General features: G+C 38.9%; 1 protein-coding gene across 4 annotated transcripts in view; it reads right to left on the minus strand.

Moving 5' to 3' along the window:
• Positions 1-26,369, minus strand: part of lama2 (laminin, alpha 2) — a 174,318-nt gene that overhangs the window by 133,958 nt on the left and 13,991 nt on the right. For all 4 annotated transcript variants that reach the window (XM_071467458.1, XM_071467457.1, XM_071467456.1 and 1 more), the window contains exons 2-3: positions 6,425-6,595; positions 4,752-4,864 (exon numbers count right to left, since the gene is read on the minus strand). In XM_071467458.1, the coding sequence (XP_071323559.1) occupies positions 4,752-4,864; positions 6,425-6,595 (284 nt within the window). The remainder of the gene's footprint in view (positions 1-4,751; positions 4,865-6,424; positions 6,596-26,369) is intronic.

Consider the following 26,369-nt stretch of genomic DNA (forward strand, 5'->3'; position numbering starts at 1 on the left):
TTTCAGCTTCTCTAATGGGTGTGAATTGAGTTGTGGTCTAAACACATTTCAGTGAGACAACAGTAAAGGGATCACAAGAGCAGGAGTGAAGGGCCGACCAAACGATTTTTAGCACTGAACTGACGCTGATATATCAAATGATGTTTGAATTTATCTGTTAAACCTCAATAATTTAATGGTCATGACATGGTATATATAGACTGGAAAAAAATCAATACATTAATTCTGACAGGAAAAAAAAATGTTATAGCCAAATGTTGAATGTTAAAGCCACGCAGCCCAGTAGCCTTAGGAATTATTGCCATCTTGGGTGAATCCATATGTAGGGTGAGGTAGTGTGCTTTATAGTGTAGCAAGTGTGGGGGTGGAAGTGATGATCAGCACATCAGACTTTTATGCATTTTTAATCATCAGCACAGTCTCTTTTATCTTAGCTACCTATTTAAGTTGCTTAACCCTTATCGTGCCTTTACCACAATCTTACCTTGACTTTGACTCTAATGAAGTTGCTGCTTGTAGATGGTGAAGAATTTGCGCACAATGTGTTCAGTATTGACATTATTGACAGGTTTGTCGCATTGATTGGTTTGTGACAAGCATGATCAGTCGAACCTGAATACTCAACAATTTTGTTCCAATTTAAAAAATAGTTTGACCTTAACACTTTAAATATTTAGGCAAGACTAAAACAACGATGAGTCATTTACGTTTTTAGTTGTAAAACCATAACTGCCTCTGTTTCTGTCAGTAATGTGGTCTGGGCCTTAACCATTCAAGAATTAAAATTCCATTCAAGACAAATATTAAAAAAAATATTTAAAAAAAATCACAAGCTACCAAAAATGGCAGTAAAAAACTGATGTGTTATATGTGCTATTATTATGGCTACATGTATGACGCAATAAATGTATAATTAGAAAGGCTAAATGTAAGCATTTGAATGCCACTGTGCTTATTTCTCAATGACCACCTACTAAGTTGACGCAGTTCTAACAGCTGTCATCTTATAATGGCCGTGTTTGACATATTCAGTCCGGCACATTTATTTTAGCTGCACTAAACATACAGTACCGGTCAAAGGTCTGGACTCACTTTCCCATTCACTTGACTGGGAAAGTACTGATATTAAAATGATATCAAAATCAAAAAGGAACAAATGTTAACTCTATTTTTAAAAAGTACTCAGCCCTTCACATCTTTCACTTTCTACATAAGTGACCAAGTCCTCATCTCCCATCCAAATAGGTGGTTTTTCACTTGTTTTAAGAAAAATAAAATTGAATCACTTCAGTAAACCGTTAATCTTGAGATCCTATGTTTTCGTCTTTTAAATTATTAATGGATGAAACAGGAAATAAGTCGAATGAGAGAAGACCATTTAGTCAAAAGAAATCTTTAATCATTGCTACTTTATTGCAAGATGGAGAAATAATATATATATATATATATATATATATAATAGAACTCTATGAACATGTCAAAAACAGCCATTATATGAAGATGACTGTTAGAGCTGAGTCCGCTCAGTTGGTGGCCATTAAGAAAATGCACACTGGTATTAAAAATCTTTTAAAGAGCCTGCCTGTGCCAAATGGACTAAAAGCAGTTTTTTTTCCCCAAACTATCACACTGTTTTCCTCTTATACAGCTGTCAGTGGTTGTAATCATTTTGTCATTCATTTGAATGTGCATCTCCCATGAAAGTTTCTCTATGAAAGTAGATAAGAGCAAGAATTTTGTGTGTGTGTGTGTGTGTGTGTGTACGTCAGTCACCTGCTCCACATGTTAAAAGTGAAGGAGTGCGAGTGTGTGTGTGTAGGTGCATAACCTGGCAGATGCATTCATTGGTCATGCCTCCCCGGTGACAGGTGTGAAAAAGTGTGTGCGTGCGTGTGTCCATTTAGGAGTGTGTAGTTATTCAGCAGAAACACCACAGTGGTGAGAGGTGTGATTGATGGGCCTGAAGTCATTAACATGTCAAGATGGCTGCTGCTGTACTTCCTGTCCAGAGATATAATTATACTCTCTGAGATGGCTGAGAAAAAAATAAATAAAGTTCACCTCAGGCTTATTGTTTTTCCATCCTCTCTTTCTGCCTCTATGTTCATATTAGTTCCATATGAATGACAGGAGCTGACCTGAAATCAACGAACATTCACTTAAGTATTCGAATCTCAAAGATAGAACTGTTTTGTTTACTTTATATGGCACTGACTGCAGCAAAGTCATTTCTGTTAAATACAACAGATCTCGATCTCCACTGAGCTGAATGTAACACGCAGTATGTAACTTCTGTCTCTAAGCGTCTCTCAATCAAAACAATAACAAAAGATGCTGTTTGGTGACTTTGTGAAGCAGCCTGGGATTATGGAAGCTGCTGTCTTCACCATTGTTGCCGTCATTGTTCAGGAGGTTTTTACCAGGGGCCAAATTATCCACAGACGACTCCTCCTCCCTTCAGGTGATTGTGACCAGTAGAAACACTGAATAAAGCAGTTTCATTGAGGCTGTTCATCAGACATGGGATGTTTTGCAGGGGCCACTAATGTTTACTCAGCTTGTCTCTCTGATGTCTGATGACCAAAATCCTTCATCTGGTTAAAATGCATAGTTGAAAAAGACCCTGATCTAAAAAATTTTAGTTTTATGTTGATGTTTCTGGCAGGAAACCACAACGCTGACGCATGTGCAAAGGGGATATGACGCTATTGACAGGTGATCAGAAGAACCTAATCATTACCTAACCTTTATTGATTGTGAATTGTCAGGGACACGAGTTTGAAGTTTTAACCTTACATGCTTCAGCAGCAGAAGTCTTGTCTTTATTTGGGAAAGGCATTTTTATGTTTAGCCCAGTCAACCTCTATGATGGGAAGAGAGAGTGAAAGTGAAACAGAGTCAGAGTTTGTTTGTTCACTGTTCGTTATGTTTAGTTAATTTCATCAACCTCAGTTCAATTCGTGACAACAAGTCTGTGAAATGCTCTTTGAGACAAGTTGGGACAGATTCATTTCTTCACAATACTGTCCCTTATTACCATTTTTTCATTAGTTAAAATTTACATGTATTTTGTGTATGTCCTGTTGCTTGAACAATATTCATTTATATGAAATGTCTAAGTAGCTATTGCAATTTATGTAACTCAAGCTTTAGTTTCATTGAAGCTTGACACTTTGTTTTGATCATTGCTATTGTATTATTAATCTAAAAAAAAACCTTTAGAGCAATTTCTCACTGGCTTCTCTTAATTAACAAAGCGCTTGTCATTAACTGTGTCTCTCACACTCATTCTTTGTTCACACTCACTTATTTTATTTGCAAGACATCTACAGACAGGTGACAAATTAAAGGAAAAACCTGAGCAAGTGGTGAAACAGGATGACACTGCCGCCATACACAGGACACGAGGGGTCACTGAATGGGTTGATGGGAATGAAAACGATCTGAATCACATGCTATGGCCTGATCTCAACCCAGCTGAACACCTATGGGAGATTTTGGACGCTCTCCACCACCATCATCAAAACACCAAATGAGGGAATATGTTTTGTCAGAATGGTGTTCATCCTCCGGTAGAGTTCAGAGACCTGGAGAACCAATACCAAGGAGCATTGAGGCTGTTGTTGTGGCACATGGAGGCTTAACACCTTATTAAGACACTGTGTGTTGGTTTTTCCTTTAATTTGTCACCTGCTTGTACATAATCATCATCCGACAGCCTAATCTGTTTAATCACACTTTTGTACTAAATTAGATGTCCTTAATCATCCCAGGCCAGTGCACAGCCCCTCAGTCTCCACAATCGTTGCCAAGCTTTCCAAATCGATAATGGAAACCCATTATTTAAAATGTGACAAGTAAGCCTATGATATATTGATTGCTTATGAAATGATTGATGTCACAGTTGGTTTGACTAATCCCAGCGCTGCTGAAATAATAGCAAGCAGCTTAATTCCTTGGATGACAAAACAAAGACACATCCTTTATAGAGCTGTACACTGCAACTTTAAATGGTCAAGTTACTGCTCTAATTGTATACACTCTGAAATCAAAGCTGCCTTTACAACATGCAGCCTGGTGTGTTAATGCAAATCTAGGAGGGCAATAGTTGTGGAAGAAACATCCTGACACTTTGATGGTCAGTTCACTCTTAGTATAGAAACATACATGAAGCAAATGGTAGGACTGTGAAAAAAAAGTCACGTAGATAAAACCTTGTTGATCATTGTGAAGAGACAAGATCAAGTAAAGTCTGTGAAAATCTGCTTTGGACAGCAGACCTCAGAAATATCTTTGTTCAATTTGAGTGGAGTCAGTACAATATTCTCTCAAGTAGGGCAGCACCCAACTCAGACTCTTTTTTTCAGTTGAATCAGAGTTGGCTCTTCAATTTGAATATTCAACTATTTGTTCCTTTTTTTCATATAGACTATAAAGCAACTATTGAATTGACGTTTTTTTGAACAGGGTCCAGTGGGATGTTCAGGGTGACAGTGATGTTCATGTAATATAGTCAACAAGCCAAATTAGCCCCCTGAGCTAATGTGTGCTAACAACAATAATGATGGATCAGAAATGTGCAAAAAATTTTTGCAGATGAAAGATATCGAACAAAAACCAAAGACTATATTGTATTCAGTTGCCGTGAACTGCAAGTTAATCACTTCTAAGCAGCTACACTGCAGACTGATAAGACTGACAGACTCTGTGTGTGTGTGTGTGTGTGTGTGTGTGTGTGTGTGTGTGCCTACCTGTTTCAAGTCCAGTGTGACAGTCACATAGTGGTACTCCATCCCATTCTTGATGGAGGGACTTTGCCACCAACGGTTGGTACCATCTATGGCATATTCTATAGGATGATGCTCTGTACTCACACACCAACACACACACAAAGACAAGGGGGGAGAAAGAAGGAGAAAGAGAGAGAGACAGAGAGAGAGAGAAAAGCATATCAGTTGTTTTATTCTATTCAAATCTTAAATATCTGAAAATCATTTCAGTCTTCAATCCAGCGTTATTCTATTCTCCACTCTTTTTCTGAATTCTTGCATTTCAGCCATTCAAGGCCAGATATCAAAAGCACATTTTTCTAACTTGTATAAGAAAGTATAATAGATTTCTTTTCCATTTCAGTTGGTTTTATTCACTTCTGAATCAAAAAAATGTCACCTTATTTGCAGAATAAACTCCTGGGAGCTGTTACTATTGCACGCAGTAGCTTTAATGGAACAGGCAGATAAAACACATTATTAGTTTATTAAATGGCAAAGGTCGCGATGCAGAGCTTTTATGTATGCTCTGCATGTGGGAATGATTGGGTGTTTACATGTGTGTAAAACTATTTTTAAGAGAAGATGTGATGTTTCAGCTTGACTGTGAGCTGTCAATCACCAGGCTGACATTTCCGTTAATACAGTGGCAACTACCACTTGTGGGATGTAGCAGCTACAGATGTGCTTTGGTAAAATTCCTTCCTCTGCCTTCCTTGTTTTCCCCCAGTGTGAAATGAAAATTTGTAATACCCAGTCATCAAATGCCTCCAAAATCTAAAAGAAAGCTAATTTTCTCCACTCAGTTTTCAGAGCTAAACTAACTCCAAAGTACTAAGGATCAATCAATCAATCAATCAATCAATCAATCAATCAATATTTATTTATATAGGCCTTTACAACAACCAAAAGGTGACACAAGAGGTTTACAGTAAAAATCGAGAGAACGCAATATATGGTGATGATGATGATGATGATGATGATCGCTGAACTCCTCCTTCATGTTATTTATGTGTCAAAAATGAATGTGTAAAAACAACACGTATGACACTGGTATTGATCCTCTCATCTAACTCTAAGCAACAAAGCAAATGAACATATTTTCAAAATTTATAAAATGTCAAATTATCCCTTAGGAAGTCAGTCTTTCGCCTGAGGACTCCATCTTTCTTTCCCTCCCTGCTCTTTCCCATTTCTCCTTTCTCACCTCCTTTCTGCAGCAGTATTTCCTTTTTCATTCTCATCTGTTTTGAATTTTTAGACAGTTGCACTAAGGTAACTAAGCCAAGATAATTGGACTTACTAGCTGAATAACTGGACATTTGACTGACTGGTTTATCTGACTAATAGTTAATGACTGATTGCTTCACTAATGAACTGATGTGCTGTGTGACTGCCTGAACAGTTAACTGAATCATTGAATAAATAACTGACTGTCTAGTTGGTTGTTTAAAATATGATTGCAGGATAATTTTCAACTGTCATCCTGTCGTGTTGCGATTGATTCGTCAGTTCATTTGGTAATTATCACTTCAGACAAATTGATTGGTTAACATCTGGCTAATCGGGCTTTAATTAACTAATCCAGCATGATTAATTATTTTAATCATCAAGCCTATAAGTCTTGTGTGTGGACGTGTATGAATCTTTCTTACCCAATGGTTTTGTGCTCCTCTGGTTGCAGATGCGACACTGAGGGTTTCTCACAGGCTGGCCTGGTACATGCTCCACCAGCTTACAAAACATCTCTGGACCCGCTGAACCGCAGGTAGCATTAGCTGAGATATCTGCCATTGATGCAAGGTTCAACACAGCCGGAAACAGTCCTGGGAAGAAAACACACAAGCTGCAGCAGGTTTTCTCTCTCGGGAGTAAACAAAAAGGACGCTAAAAGGTCTGACAGTTTGGGAAAAAAAAAAAAAAAAACATACATACATACACAGATGAAGTTGATATCAGTCCAGAGTTTGACAGCAAACAAAAATCTTCCCAAAGATGTCAGACAATTCTTTTAAATCCATGAAATATCACAAAGATTTCCATGGAAAAAAAAAAACTCACATATGAATGATTTCACACAAAAACTGCACCAAGTTCAGCTTAATTGTGTAGTCAGGTCATCACTAATCACAGTTTCAAGTCTGTTCAGTGCACGTTAAATGAGGTCAGGCTGGCTTCCTTCTTCAAAGCAAAAAAAAATGTGTTAAATTGCTAAAATGCTACAGTGGGGGTTATTAGAAACATCCAGCACATCCTGCTCTCATACAGGTTTTGTATATCAAATCATTAAAATGATGTCAGTTTCTCTGTGTAGCCCTGTTCCAAGTAAGCCAGGGAATGCTTGCGTGTCTGTTGTACTGAGGTTGTGAGTAATTAGCCTGGAACATGAGGGGGAGGGCAGGTGTTTTATGCCATCCAAGTTAGTTAATCTGGGAGTATTTTTGGTACAGTCTAATGCAGTTAACATCATTTACCCCTAACAGATAGCGAGAGCCATGTTCCCTTTATCTTCGGATAAAAGAGGCGCACAGAGAACATTTTTGGCCAGCTTTCAACTGTGCAGACTTTGGGCAATGTAATGCTACTATATCAAAGGACTGTTCATTTACATTATGTTGTGCAGGCATTTTTTTTCATTTCCTGTCCATGGATATTTTCCGCTGCTGGAGACATAGAAAGTAAATTCAGAAAGAACATACATTATGGACAACACTCCCTAGTACGCAGATTTTTCTTTATTTTTCCAAGATGTTGTGGGAGGCCATATTTTGGGAAGCCATAAATACAATGCACACGTGAATTTGGTTTCCTCCCTTGTGCACCCCCTGAGGGCGGACTTCTCAAAATCTCCATGAGAAGAGTAGGTTATTATATTAAACTCTTAGAGCCATGTGACTACAGCCAAGAGGAGTGCACTCCAGCCACTGTTGGGATCACTGGGGTAGTAAAAAGTGAACTCTTCCCATCCTAAGAAAATAACATGTGCTCTGTGAGTTTTTGCTGATGAGCCAAAGTGGCTGAAATTGCTGTTAATGATTATCATTTGCCACTTTTTGCAACTCACAGTTTTTTCATTTAACCAATGAATCATTTGGTCTATGAAATGCCAGAAAATAGTGGAGAAAAAAGCTTGTTTTGTTTGTTTCCATAAGTCCAAAACTCAAAGACATTACGTGTACTACAACAGAACAACAGAAGACTAAAGACATATTGCAAGCCAGGGATCATGAGACAAAAAAATAAGATACAGATTATTTTGTCATGTGTCAATTATTCAAATCAAAAACACTGCAGTATGTGCATGGGCTATACATTGTGCTAACAGCCAGCAAGACAAGCAGTGTGTGTTACCCAAAGAAGGGGAACTGCCCACCTCGGGAGCCAGAGAGCTCCAAACAAACTGATCACTATTTACATCTAAATTTCATCACCACACAAATGCACCATGAGACTGCACACAATGTTTTTGTCTTTTTTTTTTTTTTTTTAATTCAGCTTGTGGGCGTAACTCATCAGTGTTGCTCTCATAGGAAAAGCACATTAGTCTCAGAGTGAATGACAAGCTTGTAGAACTTTAAGTACTTCAGTGCTCGACATACACATGGTTCACATTTCCTGTCTGGGAAACACACGCAGACAAATGCATGAATGTGCTGTGTTACGTCACGTACCCCAGTTCTGGTTTAGGGTCAACATGGTTAAACAACGTGTGCACTTGCTTGCACTGAACATAAACACAGATACATACAAATGTACACTAACTGTACACAAAGGAGACAGACAGAAGGGAAGATAAGATGGAGGGGGAGAAAAAGTGTAAGAAGAGTGGAGGAGAAGCACTTGTTGACAGAAAGTGTGTGTGTGTGCGTGTGTGTGTGCGTGTGTGTGTGTCCACATGAGTCCAGCTGTTTGGCCAGATGTCAACACTGATGAACTGTGAAGAACATCTGAGACACCCAAAGTCTCTCTCACAAACATGTGTACACATTCTCACACACATACTCACAGCGTATTATATACACAGTGAGTCAGACACACACATTCCTCCAAACCACTCAGAAATGATATCTGAGAATAAAAACCACTGAGGGAGCCACGATTCAGAAAACTTTGACTCCCAGATGAACATCCTGACCAAATTTTCATTGTGTAATTACGCAAGCTGAAAAAATAATACTTTCATATTATTGTATCCTTTACTAATTCACCTCAGAGATGAGTGCTTATAAGCAGGTTTTATTAAACACAGGTAAACTTGCTAAAAAAGGCGATCGACTCACACTCACACCACCAAAAATCGGGTGTGTTCACCCAGGTGTCGTGTTAACGTCTCTGCTGACTGGAGCCAGAAGTGATAAAATACTACAGACTACTGCAGAGTCGTTTGACCCGGGAGTGAATGCTGATTGTGCCCTTTTACATTGCTGACAAAAGCCCAGTCCAGCCCAAAGAGGTCAAAAATGTACTTTGAACCTCAGTTTTAAGGAAATCAGACAACACTAGACACCTGTAAGTACACCTCAAATTTATATCAAATTAAAACATTCAGTGGATGTCTTTGTTTATGTGCTGCACAATGCGTTTCCCCTTATCTTAAAATGGAAGTCTAACTGAAACTCTTCCTTAAGTCTCTCAGCTTGATCATAGCAATGATAATAAAAGCTAATTTATTGATGTTGTATCAGTGTCTTTTCAGTTCCATCTTTTCATAGTGGTACAGTTTTGGGATGCCTCAAGATTTTAAGTCTGATATTTGGTCAAACCCTCAAAGAATCCAGTCAGAGGAGAGCAGGTTCAACTGTTTTCACTGGACTCTTTTGTTTATTAAAGGTCCCATACTGTGGAAAGTGAGATTCTTTCTATTTTTATTATGAAGACGGTTGAGGTGCTGTACATACTGTGAAAGTATCAAAACATTCAGTGCATGGAGAAATGCACACAGCAGAGTGTGCCTCAAAATGTGATGTGTCACAACTGCACGGTCACCGCCCTCAGCATGGCCCAGTCAGACTCTCCGTCCTTCTCTGTTTTGTTGTTGTTGTTTTAACTTTATTGTCCTCAACACAACTCCATGTGGTCATTCCATCCCTGAGCTAACAGGCTACAAGACAGAGAAGTGTCGAGGAAACGCTGAACAATAGTTGGATGTCAGAAAGACAACGTATCATTGCACAGCTTTCCCAAGGACAGTAATATTAGAGACTAGTGGCTAAAGTTAATTTTTCTGAAATACCAGAGAATTTTAGTCTGTATCTGACCCTGTGTTTGGCTCATTTCAGAATGACTGACCATCGCTATTTGCATTTACCAGTGAGTTTTCACCAAGCAGTAATGGGCTACAGTCCCGTTACCTGTGTTTGGTCTGATGCATCACTAAGAAAACAGTCAGCCAAACAGGACAGAGGCCCTGAGACCAAGACAAAAAAAAAAAAACAGTTGTTGCTAGAGAGAAGCTGGAGAGAGGACACAAAACTATAATGAGATGGTTTTTGGTACTTAAACCTACAAATATATCTTCTTATTGATATAAAAAACTTCAAATGAAACAGCAAAAAGGGGAACGTTAACTCCAAATCTGAACAGTGAGAACAACAAAAAGATAAAAATCTAAAAGAAAGCAGCAGCATATAATAGCCTTAAATACCAATGGCTTCATGCACCTATTAGAAGAGCAAACAAAGCTGTAATGTCATGCCAACACAGGAAATCCTGTAACCGGACTTCAGTATAAAAATGATCTTAGTTTTAATACAGGCTTTAACACAAGATCAAAACAAGCGCTTTGATGAACGTATTTTTCATGGTCCTTCTTCTCCACACTGTTTATAACTACTGCCTCCCACCTCTGCCAGGGAATCAAGCCAACATCCAGCTTATTCCTGGGTTTTGATCCACAACCTGGAAGAGTCTCCAACCACACTCTATCCCCAGTCTACTGTGCAATCTCTAATAGTGTCATTTTACCTTGATTTCAGACAGCTAATACCTTAAGCTCCCTATCAGTTCCACATGTCTGAGTTACAGAATCACGAGGGATTCAAATGGGAACTTCATTTGTTCCAAGTTTAACCACGCGTTTTGGTTTGCGTCAGTGTCATCTCTTCCAGTGTAGCTGGGAAAGTTTGGTTCAGCGTAAATTCTTTCATATTCACATGACACTCTTCCTGTTCCTTTACACATTTAACATATATTTAAGATCCTTTTCATGAGACTGCTGTATTCTCTGAATCACAGAAGGAGCAGCTGATTGAACTGCCTGGCATTGTGCTCATGTTTGCCTCTTTCTGTCAGGATGGGTGGAGTATTTATTCACAATAGCAACATGGCTCTTGCAATGCCAGTGTATGTTGGTCTGTCACTCCACCATCTTTTGTCAAGACTGAAACGTGTCAACTATCTCAGCTGCAGACATCCATGTTGCTCAGAGGATGAAGTCTGCTGACTCTGATCATTCCCTGACTTTTTGGTTGACATTTTTGGTTTTCAGTAAAATGTCTCAATAACTACTGGATAGATCTCCTTGAAACCGGGTGCAGACGCTCATGTGCTTCTCTGCATTAATAACTTTTGTATGCAACACTAACACTATCATCAAGTCAAAATTGTAATTTGCCCAATACTTGCCCAATGACCACTTACTTAAAACTAGTGGCATCCCATCAGCCTCAGCTGTACATGTGTTTGGTGCTAATTAGAAAATACTGGCATGGTAACATGCTACACTAAGATATTAAACATGGTGAACGTTAAACCTGCTAAATATGAGCATGTAAATATTGTCATTGTGAGAATGTTAGTATGCAGACATTAGCTTTTAGCTGAAATCAATGCTGTGCCTAAGCGCGGTCTCCCAGAGCCAGTAGCACGGCTTTAGAGTCTTAGTTTTGTTTTGGTCTCACCGTCTGAAGCATATCTCTCCCATTGACGTCATTTTGAGCTGTACAGAGCTGCTGGAGCAGCTGCTCGGAACAGTTAACATTTGTCATGCCAGTCTGAGACTTATTTCAGTTTAAGAGTTGTTATTGCTGCAATGATGAGTTACAACAACTTGAATCGCTGGATCAATCAAATCCATGGTTGTCGCCATTTTTTGGAAGATTATTATTATTAAAACCACCTACAAAGCTCTGATTGGCCTGGTGGTTTCTCCAACCAGAAAAAAAAGAAAAACAGCTATGAGATGTCAGGCTACTCAATGCAGACATCATACAGCTCAAATAAGGTGGTACACAATGAGCATTTCAGATGGACCAAAGAGAGCTGCCAAGATATAATCTCAATCAAATCTTTCACACTTCAGCATGAAACAGAGAAGAACAGCTTTGGAAAATGTTCAACCCCTGCTTTCACAAAATAACAGAGAATGACTGAGATATCTCATCTATAACTTCTTCTTAGATTTCCATTGGTTGTTAGTGTCCGTTGGCTGTCATAACAACTTCTACTAAACATAAACATTATCGTGATGATGTGTCACACTCTCACTTTGGGCGACTGATAACATTTTTTCTCTCTTGCCTTTTATGTTGAACAGTGAGGTGAGTTACCAACAGAGAAACGGAGAGGACTGGCTGAAGACAGGGCTCAGATTCCAGACTCACTGACAAGGACACAATGACTGTCTGCCTATGGCTCTGAGGCTGCTGCGCACACACACACACACACACACACACACACACACAGCTACTCAGGTTCATCATCTCCTATTCTTTTCTCTCTGCTCTGATAACCATGGAAACCTGTCTGTCAGTGTGTCTGTGTGTCTGTCTCTCTACCCCCAGTCTACGCTCTGTTAACCAGACGTCTCAGAAGATTTACTGCAATACAGGTGCTAAATTATAACACTGTCAAGATGTATAAGTACACCCAATCAAAGCTGGGCAATGTCATTGCCAAAGGAGTTATTTCAACATCCTCACTGATCACAAGGAAATATCTTAACTAAAGCTGGACAATTTATTTAAGGTATATGACATTACACATTAACATAATGTATGTTTTTTTTTTAAGTTGAAGTTTCAGCCTTGACCTTGTCACAAGGTTAACTGACTTTGTTCATCTTTCTGGAGCATGGACTTTGCTCAGTTGCCACTTGTCACTAGATGACCAAAACGCCACACTGGACTCACATGATAAAAACAAAATCATCTCTTTGACGACTGAGTAAATGCCATCTGCTGAGGTGAGATGTTGCTGAAAGCTCCATAAAAACCAACCAAAAACTGAACTGGACCTTGTGATAAGAATTAATTTTTTATTTAGTGGTCAAAGTAAACTCTTACTTGTCCTGTTTTTATCCTCACCCCTGTCTCAGGATGATCTCGTAAGCTGTACAGATTGTAAAGCCTCCAAGGGCGGAAATATGATTTTGATTTACGACATAAATAAAATTTACTTCACTTTACCCATGAATCTCCCCATCTGCGTGTTCATGTGATATGTCAAATCCTTGTCAGCGTCAAATCCATAACTTCACCGTGTTAAGTATCTGTTTACCCTCAGCAAACGTCTTACAAAAAAGATCCATATACATTTAACTGTAGAGAGGAGGAATTAAACCACATCAACAGTGAACCACTATATTCTGACAGTGAACTTCTGACACCCTGCGCTTCCATGTGCATGGCTGGTAACACATGCACCAACCATTCACAAATCCAGGATACTGAAGCACACTACTCATCAATGTGGTAATAAGGGCGCTAAGACGTCAATATGGAAGTAAAAAATGTGCATTTGTGAGAAAAATATCCGCACTGACTGAATTCCCACAAGCTCAGGATGACAGCAAATTTGTTTCATTGTATAAAAAGTTTCTTATTACATTATGAATAAAACTTTATTTGCTTTTTCTGTCATGGTCGAGGATGACTCTGCACTGCTTGCCCTGCTGTGTGTGTGTGTGTGTGTGTGTGTGTGTGTGTGTGTGTGTGTGTGTGTGTGTGATGGATGTGTTATTGTTGAGTTTTGAGGCTAGATGTATGCTTGATGGAATAAGAAGAAGGTTGAAAAAGACAGGATCATCTCTCTCTGTATCTCTCTCTATCTCTCCCTCCATCCTGAATAGTTGGGGTGGGGGGGTACAGACGGAGAGAAAGATAGAAAGATTGATGGAGAGTGAGAGATGGATGGTGGGATTCCCAGAGAAAGATAGAGGGTTGTTTAAAAGGGTCAGGGCCAGGAGAAGAATGAGGGATGAGACTGCGATAATCCTGGATACTCACACTCCACACACACATGCACACGCATACACCACACACACACACACACACACACACACACACACACACACACATAAAAACACACAGAAATGTGTGTGTGCATAAAAACACAGATGCAACATAATGAGGAACACACAACAACAACATATACATTCACAATGGTTATGGACAATTAATTCACCATCCAGACACACATGCATGTATAAACATATGCACCCTGCACTCAAATGAATTTGCAACCTCTTACATCACATCTGACGGAACCAGTTTCAAGACACAACACACTCATCAGTCGTGGACACGTCCACAGCTTTGTGAGGACTCCTCCAAGAAAACGAACCTGCTGTGTTAGCTCAGATGTGCTCTACGCACCTGAAATATGATTTCTGCTCTATGTCTGAGTTTCACAAGGAAAGCTAATCAGGAAATGTGATTACATACAGTTTAAATGTACAGCCGTTATATATGGACTCCCACACTCCACATCACGACTTAATTATCTTGTGATGTGGATACAGAGAAACTTCTTATGGCGATAAAAACACCCTACATTGTTCTGAGTCCGATCATGACCACAGTACAATATCATCAATCATCCAACATAAAGTAATTTCTCCTTCAGATAAAACAATCTTTGGTGTCCAGTTTGGCTCCTTTACATCAAGTTCACAATGCTTGTTTCTCATGAAGGCATCAGTGATGGGGAAAAAGCATGAATACCATACACAGAGTCCCATTATCAAGAAATGTAGGTTTTTTGGGGAAGTAAGAGAACATGAACCACCTTTTCCAAACATATATATGGAAACTGACGCAGGTTGCAATCTTATTATCTTTTTATATCTATCCTGCATGCCTGAAATCAGTATATAATTACCTTGTTATCTTGATATATTCAGCTGTGTTTTCTTGTAACAATTAGATAAAGAAGATAATAAAAATGTTTTCTGAAAACCATGACTTAATTTGGTAACTGATGGTGGCCGAGATGGATGCCTAAAAAAAACACAACAAAATGATAAAACAAGTCACAAATAATTTGCTGGCTTGAGATAACAAGATAATTAACTCAAGGTTTTGAGATAACAAAGACAGTACAGCGCGCACAGAGCTGAAGCACAGAAAACACAAAGTTTTCCACAAATTATTTACCTGGTTAATTAATTAAATCACACAAAAAAACAGTTTGTTAATGCAAGGCAGAGTTAATCAAATCAATGTGATGTTGAATAAAAGCTTTATAAAAATACTGAAATTGTAGCATTTTAGAAACAATAAATAAAATGTGACCATCCATCCAAAGCTGTTCTCAGTTTACAGGTGTGACATTTATCATTGCACTGAAAATATCTACATGTTATATTTGGTTCTATAGAGGCACCTCATCTGGAACATTATGTGTCAGCTCTTTGTCAACATGATTTAATTAAACATTAATCGGTACCAGCCATCACATTTATGCAAGTTTAATACAACTGGTTAATATCAGAAAGTTATTCCTTAGTTAGTAGAAATGACTCTTTAATGGTGCACACTAAGTGTCACGGCAGAAGTTTTTCATTGATTGAAGTTTGAAAAAGAAAGATTTCTTGAACTGAATAAATTGAAAGGGAAATGAACCAAGGCACGACCGGCATCACTTTGTAAACATCGCAAATTAAAGTTTAAATATAGCGTGTGATCAGTCTTCATCTTAATCACATCACACACTGGAACACACTCACACTTGGCTGTCGACCTGTCCTGGCTCCACGCACTGGCACACACACACACACACACACACACACACACACACACACACACACACACAAACACACACACACACACGCGCACACACACACAGCTGTCAGCGTTCCCTGGTGTGTGTTGTTTCTATGGTAACACAGTTTGTACCGACACAGATAAAAGAATGACTTTTCTAATTGAAGGTAAATTACACTTGCTGGACATTGACTGGCTGTTTCTGTCGGTAGTCCTACAAATTTTCACATTTGTGAAAATATCATTCAAGTTACATTTATCCACAATGTGTATAGTTGAACTCTGGCAATATGTCGTATGTGCTATTACCTCGGTGTAAGAGAGTTTAAAGGTATAGTTTTAATCATAAACACTGAGCTGTAATGATTTGGGTAACAGCCATCCTAATCGCTCTGTAAGACTGCACTTAGTCAGAGCTTTGATTGTAAATGCAAACATGTTCACAATGACAAAGCCAATACGCTGCTGTTTAGCAGGTAGATATATTAATCATGTTCACCATCTTAGTTTAGTGTATTAGCACATTTAATGGTTAACATTTGCTCATTAGCATTAAAAAGAAAGTGCAGCTGAGGCTGATGGTACTGGACAAATGAACATTTTGGTTAGAGATCACCAAAGCTATTACAATTCGTCCTGAAGGGGACATGAAGGTGTGTATCACATTTCATGGCAATCTATTCAATGTTCATCAAAATTTGTAACTCAAAACTACAAACATCAACCTCATGTTGGAATGAGAGGAAAGATTTCATGACAATCCATCCAATAGTTTTTGAGCTATTTCAGTCTGGATCAAAGTGGTGGACCGACCGCCCCAACTTACCGACCAACATCACCATTTCCACTTGGTGGCTCCAGACAAACACAAGGACAGACTAGAGCGAGCAGTCATTAGTCAATGCATCATTTAGCCTTGAAATTTGTAGCCATACTGCGCCCACTGTTAGATGTTTTTGTTACAGCTCAGTAAATTGATTGGACTGGACCTAAGAAATGATTTGAAAATTGTTGAAGGATTTTGTCACACCGAGAAAATGATGTGGAAAAACTGACACTATCATGAAGAGCACTCTGTTATTCTTACATATTTGGAATGTGCACAACCACAGTATTGCAACAAATGTATAGTAAAAGACATTCAAAAAGCCTAGTGTCACTGTCTCCAGAGGTGTCACGGTGAATATTAATTTCCATGCTAATTTCAGTTTTAGTTCACATTTTAGATTTACATGTACTTATCAAATCAATCTCTTTGTCTGGCTTTGACTTTCTCTGTGTCTTACTTTGCTTGCTGTTTTCCTCAGTAGAATCCCTCCAGTCCATTGCTGTGAATAAATATGTACTTTGAGTTTTCTTGCAATTACATCTCTGGTGCGATAACGGTTAGAACATGTACATTAATCTATATTTTTGTTTTCCTGCCTGTATCTCTAGCTTTACATCTGTTGGCCTCTCTTCTTTTGAGCTCCAGGGGTTTTGGGAGAAAGTTGAAATGAATACTAAGTCAACATCCTGCTCTCACTAGGACATCCTGCCCCAGGAGTGTGTATTTGTGTGTTCCCCTCAGAAATGAGCGGACAGTCACCCTGCCTTGAAAGAGAGCAATGCATGACTTAATATACCAAGAAAATAAAGGCAGAAAGGGCTTGTGAAAGAGAAGGGAAGAGATGGTGGGCAGATCAGAGGGGTCAGGACAATGCCCCATCTCACCTCCTTCGTCTCGCTTTCTATTAAATTTCATTCCATGGACTTGTGTCATTTGTCCCTTCCCACATATCATTTCTGCCGCTTGTCTGACATTTTTAAATTACTGTAATAAAAACGCAATGAGGACAGAATCTTTCATACTGACAACAAAGAGTCTATGATTGTTTGTTATTATGTTATTATTGTTAACTCCAACAAGAAACACCATCTGTGATTTGATTTTGACTGTTTTCATCTTCAGCCATGATAATTACTATAATTAGTACTGTCAGTGTTAGAACTTAAATACTACCAATTACTGCACATGTTTCACATTATTGTGCAGTATATTTAAAATGACCCACATGCCCCTGCACAGCGAGCTGCTTCCAACTGCACCCACTTTCTGGATGTAAGAGCCCCAAGTGACCCAAGAACCAAATGTCTTCTTTCCAAACAGCCACTCACTTACAACAGGGAAGAGGAGGAAGAGGAGTGGGCTTAAGTTTGTGTGGGTGCATTGGTGTGTCTGGTTGTCTGTCTGTGTTTGTGTTTGTAAAGCTGATCTCTGTAAATGCTGTCCTCTTCCAGACGGTCATAAACTCAGACTAAACAGGAAAACCAAAGTTATAGACAGTTAATCTCCTACTTAGAGACACCCACCCCACACAAACACACACACGCACACATACACACATAATGTCCATGAACTGACCTGCTCCATACTGGGGGGTGTCTGAACCACTGTCTCCCAGGAGTCACACTGATTCTCTCAACACTGAAATTAAATTTGCAGACTAGAATGTAGCATAACATAAATGCTCTTAAACTGCAGGAACATAGAGGGCTTTGGCCACATAATATTGCCTTTACCTTCTCGAGTAAAAAGTATTTCATAATCTAACTCCTCATTTCCTCGTTTGCTCCATCCCACTCCCCTGGTAACTGTCAAGCTTGGCATTGTAGCATGGCTCCTACATCTTTCACCAATATAATGATGGCAGAATTTCCCCTCAAATTTTTAAGTAATATTTGAAACAAATCCTTCATTTCAGAGAGAGGTATACAAATCCAGGCTTCTTCTTTTTAACCAGCAATGTCAGTTTTGTCAGCTTGACAATTGTTGCTGGCTAATTAACGCTGTGAAATTCTGCATTTGTTAGAAACCCGGGGCTGAAATAATGACATGGCCTGGAGATTTGAAAATGAGAACCCTTGAAACAACTGCAAAGTTCCAATGATAGTGACTGCAGATCAGAAAAAGATGAGATATCATATTCAAGCGTTAGACAAGAGGTACTGTAAAAAATGAGTTAGTTACAGTAACGGGAGACTGGATTCATAAAATAGACTGAAATTAGTTACATGCAAGGATGAAACTAATTGTCACCGGTGAAAGCTCAACATTTATGCACCATAAGAAGAACTAAACAGGAATTAATCACATAAACATACCCTAAATTGGATGTTTATTGGTTACACCTAGCTAAAATGAATATAGTCTAATACAACAGACCTGCAATGAATCCTACCTTCATGATGGTTATAATGTTCAGTTTGTTTGAAACCGTTTTAGACAGGTGTTGATTCAACTGTGTGGTAACTATGGTAACATCACCAGGTTAATCAAACAGCTGGTTGGATATTTATCGTCAACTCCGTGTGGTACCACCATCGACTTGGACACAATACACAACAAAGAAGTATAAACATTTTTTATCAGGGAGTAATTCTTGTGGATGCTAACATTAGCAGATGTCAATAAGTACCGAATTAAGTTACATGAGCCACCGAAGCTAGCTGACGTTACATAAAGATTCCTCAAAGAGCTAATTTTACATTTCATATGTTTATATATATGTATTTTAACATGTTTATTCTTCCTATGTGTACAAGTTGAGGCATTCCTCATATATTTATTACTGAATCTCAAACATGTTATTTGGTGAAATGAATAGACTTTTGACTTAAAGTACAATAAGTGCTGCCAGCTTTCTTTCTTTCTTTCTGGCAGACAGTGTCATGATGCTAATGGATCATGGATTAAAAACAGAGTGCATTATACATTGTTAAGTAAATAAAATAACTGTAAATAATTGTATTCCTACTTTCAATCAACACTGCTGGTGTCAACCCATGGAAAAACAAAATAACAAATAAAATCAGAGATCTAGAAAATGTGAAGTTCCCAACACTGCATAAAAACTTTAAAGAATGAATAAAATAAAAGGGAAGAGGCTGAGACAGAGAGAATGTTTATGTGCAATAACTCCTGGATAAGTGGTTGAAGTGATTTAGCTGAGCTCAGACCAGCCAGCAGTAAATCTACCCTGCATTGGACTAACTACTCTCACACTCTCTCCTTCCTTCCTTCCTCTCTCTCTCTCACTCTCTCTCTCTCACATGCACACACACACACACACACACACACAGAGTCAGTCCACACCTGATGAGGCCGTGATGAGGACTTTGTTAAATCATCTACAAGCACCTCAGAGACAGAAGTGTGTGTGTGTGTGGGTGTGTGTGTGTCTGTCTACGTGTATGATTTAAGTAGGAAGTCATCTGTGCTAGCCTTGGTTAGTGCTTACAGTCCATGCTGCAGCCAAGGCCGCTACTCACACCCACACACACACACGCACACACGCACACACACACACACACACACACACACACACACACACTGTCTGGAGGATATGGGGGAGATGTTGGTGTTGGTAATGAAAACATGCCAGTGAGTAGATTTACAGGAGAGAGCAGCTTGACCTCTGGCCCCAGAGAGATTTATCACTGGTAGAGGATCTAATCTTCTCATAGCTACAACAACTACATTCTTCTCACAGCCCCACGGCAAAACAGAATAGAATAGAATAGAATAGAATAGATTAGAACAGAACAGAACAGAACAGAACAGAATATAATAGAAAAGGATAGGATAGGATAGGATAGGATAGGATAGGATAGGATAGGATAGAAAAGAATAGAACAGAACCTTGCTGGCCGCTTTTGCTTCAAGTCAAAAGTGCTCCCAGGAGATAGAGCGATGGTTCAGTGACTGTTCAGGCTTTTTGGGCATGTGTGTGTGTTTTATTAACAGCAGTGAAAGTGGGGCTGGTATTGTTTCACCTTCTGAGTCTGTGGGTGTGTGTGGGCTTTGCTTTATTCATGGGGTCCAAAAACCTGGAGTACACAGTGTCCGACATGCAAGTTTAAATGGCTAATTGAGGATTAAGACTTGGTTTTAGGGTTAGAGTTAGAAAAATTAGATAGTGGATCTTAGATTCCTGGATCAGCTGTTTTGCACAGGCAAATTCCATTGTGATGGTTAAGGTTATGTTAAGGGGCTAGGGAATGCATTATGTCAATGAATGGTCACAAATGTAGTACAACAAGGATGGTTGTTTGTCTTGCCTTGCTTGTGTGTGTACAGACAACATGTTGATGAACGTCACAGCTGATGTGATCACATGACAAGATGGTCTCTGTATTCAAATGTATTATTAGTATTATTAGTCACAAGCAGCTTAACATTTATGTTATGTATGTACGCAATGTGTTCATTACTCTATAATAAAAGCCAAACAGAATGGTGGTTGTGAAACATCCATATAATTTACGGTGATACTTATTGTACATAACAATCATGATTAACTGCACTTTGAAAATGTGACAGAAATCTTTACTGGTCCAAATGCTTATTGGGGTTAGGAATAGGGGAAATGGAAGTCTGTAACAATAAATTTTCATCTCCATTTACTACCAGGAAACGCTGCGTGACATAATAGTGGATTTACATCCAAAATGCTTTTAATTTGAAATTCACCTTTCACCCAAAGTGTCTGTTATCTGATTGAGTTTTAACAGCAACTGTTGGATATGACACTTACGTTTTGTACAGTAATCAGTAATAGTAAGTCAGTAATAGAATTTTTACTATTATCCTGATACTATACTACCATAAAAAGGTAGACAGATGTCTCTAATGTTTGGGAATTGATTGAGAGAGGCTGAGAGTGTGACTGTGTGATGATAGGTTGTACACGTGTTTATGTAGATGTATATCGGGAGTGTGCAGGTCTGCCTATCTTCAGTATATTTTGTATTTGTCAGGTCAGGAAATAACATCATTCTCCAGACGCAGCCGGCAGGGTCATGAGGGATTGTGGGTAATTGGAAATCCAGATGGACATGCATGAGCTTCCAGGAAGAAACGGTTACCGCAGAGATTGCAACCGAACACACAGGCTACAACGTTAATATTGTTCATCTCCGTCCGTGCACCTCTCTTATCTTTTACTTTTTCTATTTTCTTCTCATTTTCCCCGCGATTTCTTCCCTCTTGCCGTGGCCTTTTCCTCCTCTCCTCTATTAGCCATTCAAATGACTTATGACTGACAAGGGGAGAGACAGGAAACAGTGTGCAATTGGCTAAAGACTTGAGTGGGCGGATCCATAGGGACCAATCAACAAAAAATGTACAAGAAGAACAGCCAGTAATCATGAGTAATACTCGCCATACACAGACCTACAATTAATCTCAGTTGTCTTCTCAAGGGAACAACTTCTTCACAGTAGTGAAGAGAATATGGCAAACTAGCCATCAGAGAGACTGATGGAAGCTGGAGCTGTTGCCATTAGTCTCTGAGTTAGTTTGGAGAAATGTAGCTGGCTGTGCTGCTCAGATCTTAAGATTAGTTCTAACAGTTTTACGGTCTGTTGACAGCAGACATGGCCAAAAATCTGACAGCTGAAAACCGATAACATCATTACACGCCAGCAAAAATACAAAGCAGATGTTAAGATACACATATAGGGTTTGTATGCGTTCTGCTGACAGAAAAGAGTGTTTTATACTTGTGAAATAAGTATTTAATCAAATTTTATGTATATCATTTAAAATGTGTTTGTATTTGTACAAACCAGAATTCTTAGGGCAGTATTGGCTATTCAAACATCAAGTTAATAAGTTAATGTGATGATAATAATTGTATTATTGAAAAAAAAAGAGTCAGAGATGTTTGGTCTGCAAATACAAACTTCAAACTGGAAGTTAAACAGCATATTTTTTACATAAATGCACCCACAAATACCTGAGAATGTGAGGGAAGTTTTAAGAGTAACTTAAACTAAAACCTACCTCTTTAGCCTGACTTTAATGTTTTAAGGTTATTACATTTTAGCTCTCTTTTCTCGATTTTATTTGTTATTGTGGTATTTTATTGTTTTTAAATATCTTAATTGTACTGGTTTTCTCATTACATTTTCACCATCTCTACTTGTTTTACTGTTTAGATTGGTACTGTCTTATTATCAGCTGGTCAGTCATTCATACAACACATGGAATTGCACCAACCTGCACAAAAGCTGCAATGCAAATAGAGTTTGATTGATTGTCACTGGAACCATCTATCTGCTGGGACTCACAGTATGTTGGTCAAAGAAATGTCTTCTCACAACATGAAACCATACTGACACTCAAAAGCACTTACCCTGCTCTTATGCCCTCTCACAGCGAGGTCAGAAGGCAGGGTCAGCTATAGTATATATAAGGAAAGAAAAGGAAATGAAAGGAAATGAAGGTAAAGGAAAGGAAACGAGGAAAGGAACAGGTGGAACTGATAACATTAATGTTGGCTGCCTTTAAGCAATTTCATGCAATGTAGCAATTAATAATATTAATAGTTATACCGGTTTGACAAGTCAAAATGCCCTCAGTGAAAAAGGTCCCCCTGGGGGGAACCATTGCACAATATCCTCTGAAGAGAGGCAACAGAGCTCAGTGAGGAAGCTATGGGGAAGAGCTTTTCAAAGCCGCAGCTGACCAACATGTCATTTCTACTCAAATACTTTATACACACTGTTTCTCCGAAGCACATTTTTCCTCTTTTCTAGAGCTGAATGGACTGTATTTCAGTCCATCTTTTGCACCACACAATGCTGTATTTAAGTGTATAAAACTTATTGGAGTTAAAAGGTGCTCACACACAGCTTTAAAGGATGGCTATGAATTTTGATAAGCGCTGAACTACGGGTTGCTGACTCATCGTTTCTGACCAGCACTGATGACTACACATCTGCTATTAGCTGGCCCCTGGCTACCACTAACTGTTCTGCCATGGGAAATGTTCAAGTTAGATTTAGCGTAGCTGGGATGTGTGTTTGACAATACAGAACCCATTACAGGGTGCTTCACAGACACTGTGTGTGTGTCTACAGTGCTTTATGAAAGTATTCAGTCTTTTGATACTGGGGCTTTAGATTTAGATTTTTTGGACAGTGGCCATGCAGACTTAATTACTTTGAGTTGATAAGTTGACTATGTGACAACAAGAAGGAGAAATAATTGCAGAGAAAGGAAAAGTGACTACAGTTATGTTGCAGCGTTCTTGTTTACACTGAAGTTTAGATGTATGGTTGACAAAACTATCCATTACACCAAAACTCAGATTCACAGTCTGTACCTGGATGTGTGTTTTTGTGTGAGTGTGCGTGAAAGAGAGCGAGAGAGGTGTGTGTGTGGAGGAGTATATAGCATTCATTACAGTGGCGCTACAGACAAACTGCTCCCTGGATAGACATTGATTTTCACTGTTAGCAAACCTAATAGCTTGGTGGGTAATGGGTACATGTTATGAATGAGCCCCCATGGGCGAGAGGAGAGGAGAGGAGAGGAGAGGAGAGGAGAGGAAAGGAAAGGAGAGAAGAGGAGAGGAGTGATAGAATAAAGACAAAAACTGCAGGGGAAAGACATCAAACGAAGGAGAGCAATAATGATCAAATAATTGTTTTTTAAGACAAATAGCAAACATTTAATGGTTTAGTCACCTTAGGGTATGGAACATTTTAATGGCCATTTTCTAATATTTTAGACAAAAAACAATTTATTGATTGATTGAGGAAATAATCAGCAGATTAATTGATAATGAAAATCGTTATTTACAGCCAAAGAATGAAAAGAACAGAGGCGAAACAGAAAGTGGAGGGAGAGGTGATGTGATAAGAGAGGAGAGAGTGATGAAAAAGAGAGAGTAGGGGAGTACTTAAAGAGAAGAGGTGGAGTGTGTAGAGGAAGACTAACAGAGGAGGAGGGAAACAGAATAGATCAGATGTGAGTTGAAAGGGGGGCTGCTATTTACCATTACTGCTAATAGGTTTCAAAAGGAAGCAAGTCATTAGCTAAATGGATAGGCCCTAAATGACACATTACCATGTTAAAGGCTGATTCCGCTCATTATTGGGGCTCGGATTCCTCCATGCATCACCAGCTAGTGCTGTGAGCTGGCCACTTGTACACAGACCTGCTGCCTCAGCAAATACGCGCACACAAGCACATCAGCAGAGAAGGAATAGCTAAAGGGCCATAAGAAAAAATCTCCTGGTCAGTGCTCTGCCCTGAATCAGTATGTTAATCAGAGAAAGCATAGAAAACCTGGGTTTCCCATTAGAGCACACGTTTCTGGTCGGAAAACCTGCAAAACATCATCAGTCTTTGGTTTTTGCATAATGAAACATTTTTCCCCTCATGGAAAGTAAATGTCAACCGTGAAATAGGTGTCCAATAATGTTAGAACAGAGAACCTGAAGGAAATATAACAGGACAGGAGACGACAGAGCAGAACAGAATAGAGGGCTCTGAAGTCCTCCAGCTGCTCTCAGTTGATGAACAGCTGTTGTCCAAAATGCACATCACAAGCATGTCTATCATGAAACAGATGGAATTTCTGCATTAGACGCACTATATTTTAGAAAAAATAACCAATGATGGACAACACACAATGAATGTGATGTCTTCGACTAACGCCCGAGAAACAGACATGTACTTCTAGCAATAACAAATGAACATATTCATTAGGCTGTGCCCGTTAAGTGTATGTCACTGTAATATGCTCATTACAGCAACATGCTTATGTAAAATGCATATACATTTTTTAAAATTGTAATTCTGTGGCATCATTAATAAAGAGCTAATTTGAAAATGTGCATGAACCCTAGAGAGTGATTAAAGGACATCATCACAGCCCCTAAAATGTTTATACTGTTAGATGTTATTAATCTGTGTTGGTTGAGGGTCTCTGGCAGTTAAATTGAGATTAAGTGGTGTAATCATCTTTTATTCCTTTTTTCTAAATCAACCTTTCCCCCTCGCATTACATTTGGTTTCTTTCTACATTTCTCATGATGCATTTGTCTAGAGTGTGTTATAGACTTGTGTTATTCAGCTGTTGGTTAAGGAGCAGCCTGCAAATACTTTTAAGTAGGACACCTGGAAATTAGCTACACCATAACTTCAAAAGTTTCTTGAATGTGATTTCAGACTGATGGAGAGAAAATAAGATCCGTGTTTATCGCAGGCTTCTGACATCAGGCTAAAAATTACACCAGGCTATATAAAAACCTACAATTCAAAACATCTCATTTAAAGGCAAATGGTATTTTTTTTGCAAATCTATAATGAAATCTCATTAAATTAAAGAGTATAAGAGGTTAGAGGATGTGGGGCAGCGTAACAGTGAAGTAAACTGGAGATAAATCTGAAGAAGAGTTGAGCTACTCACAGGAAACATGGGGGAAGGGGGCGGGGGAGCACAACATGCCAAAAAGATCCCTGGTGGGAACCTGACCAGGGATGATGCAGATATACGGCATGTTTCTTAACCAGTAAGCCAACGCGATGCTCCAGATCAATTTCTGAATAGTGAGTCATTTGGTCTCACTTCATTATGATTCATAAAAGTAACTAGAGTAACAGAACAAAATGTGAAACTGTCCTAAACAAAAGGCACAACCCATTTCAAACCTGCAGCCTGGCTGTTTTTATTCCTGCCTTTTCAATGATACATTTCTTCATATCTGACCATTGTGCATCAGCACACAATGGTCAGTTAAACCTTTGCTTGAAAAAATCTGCACTCAACAGTCGACATTTACA

The sequence above is a fragment of the Trachinotus anak genome, unplaced genomic scaffold (genome assembly GCF_046630095.1).
Source record: "Trachinotus anak isolate AG129_WGS33_773 ecotype Australia unplaced genomic scaffold, CSIRO_AGI_Tana_v1 ptg000031l, whole genome shotgun sequence".
Taxonomy (NCBI): domain Eukaryota; kingdom Metazoa; phylum Chordata; class Actinopteri; order Carangiformes; family Carangidae; genus Trachinotus; species Trachinotus anak.